This window comes from Panthera tigris, chromosome B2, assembly GCF_018350195.1.
Source record: "Panthera tigris isolate Pti1 chromosome B2, P.tigris_Pti1_mat1.1, whole genome shotgun sequence".
NCBI classification, from domain to species: Eukaryota; Metazoa; Chordata; class Mammalia; order Carnivora; family Felidae; genus Panthera; species Panthera tigris.
Window position 1 is genome coordinate 62,714,519 of NC_056664.1, and position 6,000 is coordinate 62,720,518.

The following is a 6,000-nucleotide window of genomic DNA, read 5'->3' on the forward strand; positions in this document are numbered from 1 at the left end:
GTGATAGGTATTACTGCAAAGGAAGATGTTTGCCAAAACCAGACAGACAAGTAGGGAAAGGGCAACTCAAGCAAAATAGTTAAGACAGAGAATACTGAATTTTTTGGTCTCAGGAGATATTTATAGTTTTAAAACTGAGAACCCCAAAGAGCTTTTTGTTTATGTGGGTAAAATCTATCAGTAGTGACTACATTATAAAATAAATCAAATGTCATCATCTACAAAATAGTAATAAGAATATTTCATAGAAGGTTATAAGACTTAAATAAGATGTAAAGACTTAAATAAGATGTAAAGAGTTTAGCACAGTGCCTGGCCACAATAACTGCTTCACAAATAGCAACTGTCATATGAATTGTCATAGGTCACTACATCATATGAAACCAAATGTCATGTGAAATAACATCTTAAGAACATTTCATAAAAGAAATATGCAATTTTGTTAATAATTATAAAGAAAAGTTTAGAGCAGTCTCCAACCCCTCCCAAAAGATTCTAATTTAACTGGTCTGGGCAGTAGACTTTTTTAAAACTCCTTAGTTGACTTTGATGAGAAGTTAAGGTTGACAATGACTGGGGGAGAGGCAGGAATGAGAACGGATGAATGTTTCTTAAACTAATGAGCATAGATCCTTTCCGTGTCAGTAAGGCTGGGGTCTTATATTTAGTATATCTAACAAGTTCCCTTGTTAGTATATCTAACAAGGTGATGGTCACTTTGAATAACAAGAATAAACTTGCTTTACAGAAACGAAGTCTCTGTCTTATATAGCAAAGGGAAATGCAATTGAGGATCTTGGGGGACTTATATAGAAAGGTTTAGATTTCATATAGTAAACATAGGTAGTTAGATTATAGGCTTGGAGGACTAAATCTAACCATTCCTCATGTGGCAGAAGAAACTGAAGTCCATTCTGTTTGCCCAGGATCACACAAATAAGTCAATCTTACTGTTCGATTCTTCAGTAGATTACTGCCAGCAGCTGTCAAAGTGTGAAGTCCTCCAACCACTGGCAGTCCCAGAACCCTTTCTAAGGATTTGCAAATTGAAAACTATTCTCATAATACTAAAAAGTCATTTGTCTTTTTCACTATGTTGCTATCTGCACTCATGTTGCGTAAGTCATGGGTAAAAACTGCTGGCAAATTAAGCATGAATCAAGACAACAGCACCAAATTGTGCCAGTAGTTACTGTATTCTTCACCTCCAGATACACACCCACAGAGGACAATTTAAGACTGTGCTTAATGAAACAGTAAAAATTAACTTTACTGAACTTCAACCCTTGAATCTTTTTTAATACTCCATGGGGGAAACTGCAAAGATTAGGCTGGAGTTTCTGCTGCTGCACGTTAAGGTGTGCTGCCTATCTCTTAGGAGTAATGTAGGAGCTGAAAACCAAGTCAGGCACGGGTTTCAAAGGAATATCGCTTTGACTTGACAGTACGTGTGATTATGGTTACTCAGACTTGGACATTCGGCATATTTTGTTGAAATGAACAGAACCTATCACCTCAAGAGGAAAAAACCAAAACAAAACAAAACCTGACAGTATGTGTTCCCAAAGATAAAATTCGAGAGTTTAAATGAAACTCAGAATTTTGGAAAACTTGTATCCACAACTGTGGGCTTGACAGTTTCTCAGTACTTATTTCTGGAACATTTCTTCTGACAAGATCAGTGGTAATAATAATGAATGTGATATGTTAACATTATATATTGAAATATATCCATATTTGGAATATCTGCATCACTCAGTGAACCAGTATTTTCCAAATAATCAATGCATGATGTTATAAAACCATGCATGGGGCAGAAAGATCCATTCAAGTGCAACAGGGATCAACAAATTTTACTGTAACAGAATGAAGTTTATTCACAGGGTTTCAGATTCCATTATTTCAACTAACCTTTAGAAAGCTTCTATTTATTGAGTTTTGGTGTCATATTTAAGAATATCCACAATTACCTAAAAAATACTCCTCTGCGAGGTACCACTAAAACGGGATTTTCTTCATACACTTCAACCAAAATAACATTTCAAAGACTGAATGCAAAAGCAGACATAAGAATCTAGCTCTTTTCTCCCAAAGCATAAGAGACTTAAAAACTGAGAACAAACTGAGGGTTGATGGGGGGTGGGAAGGAGGGGAGGGTAGATGATGGGTATTGAAGAGGGCATCTTTTGGGATGGGCACTGGGTGTTGTATGGAAACCAATCTGACAATAAATTTCATATATTAAAAAAAATTTTTTTAATAAAAATAATAAAAAAAAATCTAGCTCTCTTCTAATAAGCCAGGAATTATAGAAATTTGCAGAAAATTAAACGATAGCCCTTATTACTAATTTTTTCCTGTTCCAACATCTAGTTTCAAACTCCTCAATTCCCTTCTCATTTTATTTTTTTTCCTGGTGTATCATCACCAATTTCAATGACTTCCTTTATTCATCCATCCAATGTCTACCTCAATTCCACCTTCTTTTGATATTACTCTCTGTTCTCTGAAGTGCTATATCATTTATAAAATCATACTTTGGTTTTCAGTACTTACAATACCTATTTTAAGAATTTTTGTTTTCCCACCTATCTTCAGGCCCACTTAAAAGCTACTTTGTTTTGTTTACATCCTCCCACAATTTATAGCACAACTCATATACATTAAATGTTTATTAATCGATAACTGCCAAGATATTCCTGCTAGACTTTGATACTGGTTACATGCTCATTTTTTTGCTTCTAAACCAACTGAATATGATAGTCTGTTCAGGAACTCCTGAACGCGAGGAACTCCGTAAGTACAAGACTGGATGGGCTTTGGAGACATGGCCACCCTCTCTAGTTTCCATTTTCTCCACCAAGAAGAGTAAATAAAGTACGTTCCAGTGTAAAGGCAGTATTATTTTCTGGGAGAGTGAAGGTAGCAAGAGATAATTTTCCATAAGTTTTCACATTTTTTTCTTTGTAGCATTTTTTCTGAAACATTTACCAGCAAAACATACTACCCGGCTTGCAGACATTGTAGTGGAATCTAACAAGTCTTGATTTCCAGAACTGAAGTTAGCAGTTTTAGGGGCTGATTTTTGTTTTCTGTTTTAGTAATTGCAAAGCAGCAAAATACTTTGGGACACAAAGTACCCAACAGGATAAGGAGAGTGAGAATGGGGAGGGTTATGGAGAGAAATAAATTGGACCCCCAAATAAAATAAGCCCAAGGATTTTAATATGAGGCAGTAAAGTAAAAACTAGGCCATTTGGGCTATTTAGGCCCACGTTTTGATCACTAAACAGGAGTAAGACGACTGGGAAAGGTGGTACCTGAGGTCAGATACATTTTAGTATATACACACCCTGATAATGGCAGTAAAGAGGGCTACAGCTCTTCCCTACATAGGTTTCTACATCTACCACAAAAGACTGAAAAGGAATGTGAAACCGGGAAGTCAGAAGGAACACCTCACGTCATCAAAGCATCGCACAATCGGTACAGAAGGTTGCAGACTTAATAATCCCAAGGGTAGGGAACACGGACAAACAATTTTGGGAAGCAGAGGCCTCCTGCCAGATCAAGGCCAGCGCCTACTGAACTTGCAAAGATCAGGCGCTGCTGCCCCACACCTTGTGCTCCCGTCTCACGTGGGGACCAGGGGTCACTTCTCCCTTCTGAACCCGGAGGGTCTCCTCCGTTCCCAAACTCCACCCGCCCCAGTGCTCTAGTGAGGGATGAGGGTAAGAGTTTCGATAATGGAAACCTACAATACTAGACGTCATCAGGGAAAATACATCAAAAGCAGCCGGAAATCAGTGCCTCCGTACCCACTCCGAGAGCAGGCCCCGCCCCGGAGCAGAGGAGCCCCCAACAGTCCAAACTAAAAGGGGGGTGGGGCGGGACGAGGAGGGTCTCCCAGGCCCTAACAGACCAGCTGCCGGGCCGACCGGCCCCTCCCTCTCTCCCACCAGTCCAAACACTGGGAAAACTATGAGCACCTCCCCTACCAGTAATAAGAGGCCGAATATGCACCAGCCGATCACCAGCTCCGCTGAAGCCGCGCCAGAAGGCGCCGCAGCCGCCATCTTCACTTCCGGCCCGGAGACTTGGGCACGGGGGGTGGGGAAAGGGGAGGGGGAAAGGGAAAAGAGTGTGAAGGACTCTGCGCCCGTGCACCCTAAAGGTTAAAGGGGCGGAGGAGGCGGAGGGGGCGGGAGGGGCGGAGCAAATGGTTGCCAAGGAGCCCCAGCCCTCTAGCGTCCCCTGGCGCTGAGCCGGGCGGGGGCGGGGCGCGCCCGGGCGCCGTGACGTCACCGCGCTACTCACTCCCGAGGTGAGGTGAAGGCTTTAAGTCTGGGTGTTGTTTTACTGCATCGCAACCTTATTAGAAAAACTGGTTCAGCCCAAGCTGGTAGACGGGAAAGCGAGGGAACTCCACAAGGCCTGGATTGGGTTTTTCTGGAAATTCAAGCCAACATTAGGAGTTTCAACTTTCTCCTAGAAAGGAAGTTTGTCCCTAGTGTCCAAGACAGAATGGGCCATGCAGTTAGCAGAGCTCACCAGGTTGCAGGAATGGCCGTCTGAAAAAAAAAAAAAAAAAAAAAAAAAGTTTGCCCAATGCCTAAATGACTTTCTAATTTGCTGACATTGGGGCCCCCAGCCTGAGTAACTGTTTCACTGGATATGGGCTTATCACATGGTGCTGTGGCTTTTCGATTTACCCCTATACATGACTGTGAATTTCCATAATGACTTTGTGAACATATTCATAGGGAAATTGAAAGCTCTCCTAATATTCATAAGTGAACGAAACAGTATGGTAGGCCCTATTGAGACAAGGAGGTAGTTCCTGGGATAGCTCGCCTGGGTCCCCTGCAGTCGGAGTACATATTAAACCACTAAATTGAAGGAGCATAACTTGTAATCAAGACACAATTTATGAATTAAGCCTACCATATCTTTACAATGCATTATGTGGTGGTAAATTATTCCCTACCCCCCTACCTAAGACCTACTTCTAGCTGAATCCAGAAGTAGGGAAGGAGTGGGGACGAAGGGAAGAGAAAAGAAGAAAATAGAGGAGAGAATGGTTTTAACATAAGTTGATACTGTCATAAATTGGCTTTGTGTTTTCTGTACCTGTGAATGTTTGATCATGTCTTTCTTCTGTGCAACATTCACTTTTCTGGAGACATCTTTCCTATATAGTTTCCTTAAAGTGAATAGAGACATCTCTATTCCAAGTGGTCATTTAGATTCCTTCACCAGTTTCCAGACATACTGTGGTATATTTTTGTTTTTGTTTTTGTTTTAAGATTTTATTTTTATATAGTCTCTACAACCAACTGGGTCTCAAACTCATAACCCCAAGATCAAGAGTTGCACCCTCTGCAGACTGAGCCAGCCAGGCACCTCTGTGGTACTCTTCTGCTTTTTCCTGTTAGTCTCCTAATCCTCTCCCAGGTGCTCACTTGGCTTGGAGGAAGGGTCTCAAGACAACCCCAGGCCAGTTTTCCCCCTTTCCCTCATGGCTCAAATCCCCTCTATAGGAAATGATCATAAGTACCTTACATAACAACCTCTGGAAGCGCAGGCCAATCTCTGTGTAACTATTCTGCTACTTCTACCATCAAAGCTATCAGCCCTTCTTGGATATCCCAGAGGGAGTCAGCCTACACTCCACAGTCTGCTGTAGTCCTCCCATGCCTGAGTCAGGCACCAGCCCTCCGTATCTCTCAATTGCAGGGACCATATTTCAAATTCTCCAAGTAGCTCCCTTGAGGCCTCACTAGTCTAAGGTTAAATGGAAACATCCTAACCCAATGTTCCCTCACCCCCAAACACACACTCTTTTGGAGTTAAAGGTGGGGATCCACAAACCAACAACAATTCTCATGAAAGAAATCTCTGCAACTTTTCTTCTCCCAACTCTAATCCATTTACTAGTATTTTATCTGGCTGAGGGGTTCAAGAGTTGTAGAAAAAATTCCTTTCACATCCCTTTTTTTT

The 6,000-nt window shown here is 41.5% G+C and overlaps 1 protein-coding gene across 1 annotated transcript in view; it reads right to left on the minus strand.

Moving 5' to 3' along the window:
• LMBRD1 (LMBR1 domain containing 1) overlaps positions 1-4,187 on the minus strand; it is a 112,884-nt gene extending 108,697 nt beyond the window's left edge. Inside the window, exon 1 of the mRNA XM_042986622.1 lies at positions 3,999-4,187. Within this exon, the coding sequence (XP_042842556.1) occupies positions 3,999-4,076 (78 nt within the window). The 5' untranslated portion in view covers positions 4,077-4,187. The remainder of the gene's footprint in view (positions 1-3,998) is intronic.
• Positions 4,188-6,000: the final 1,813 nt, after the last annotated feature.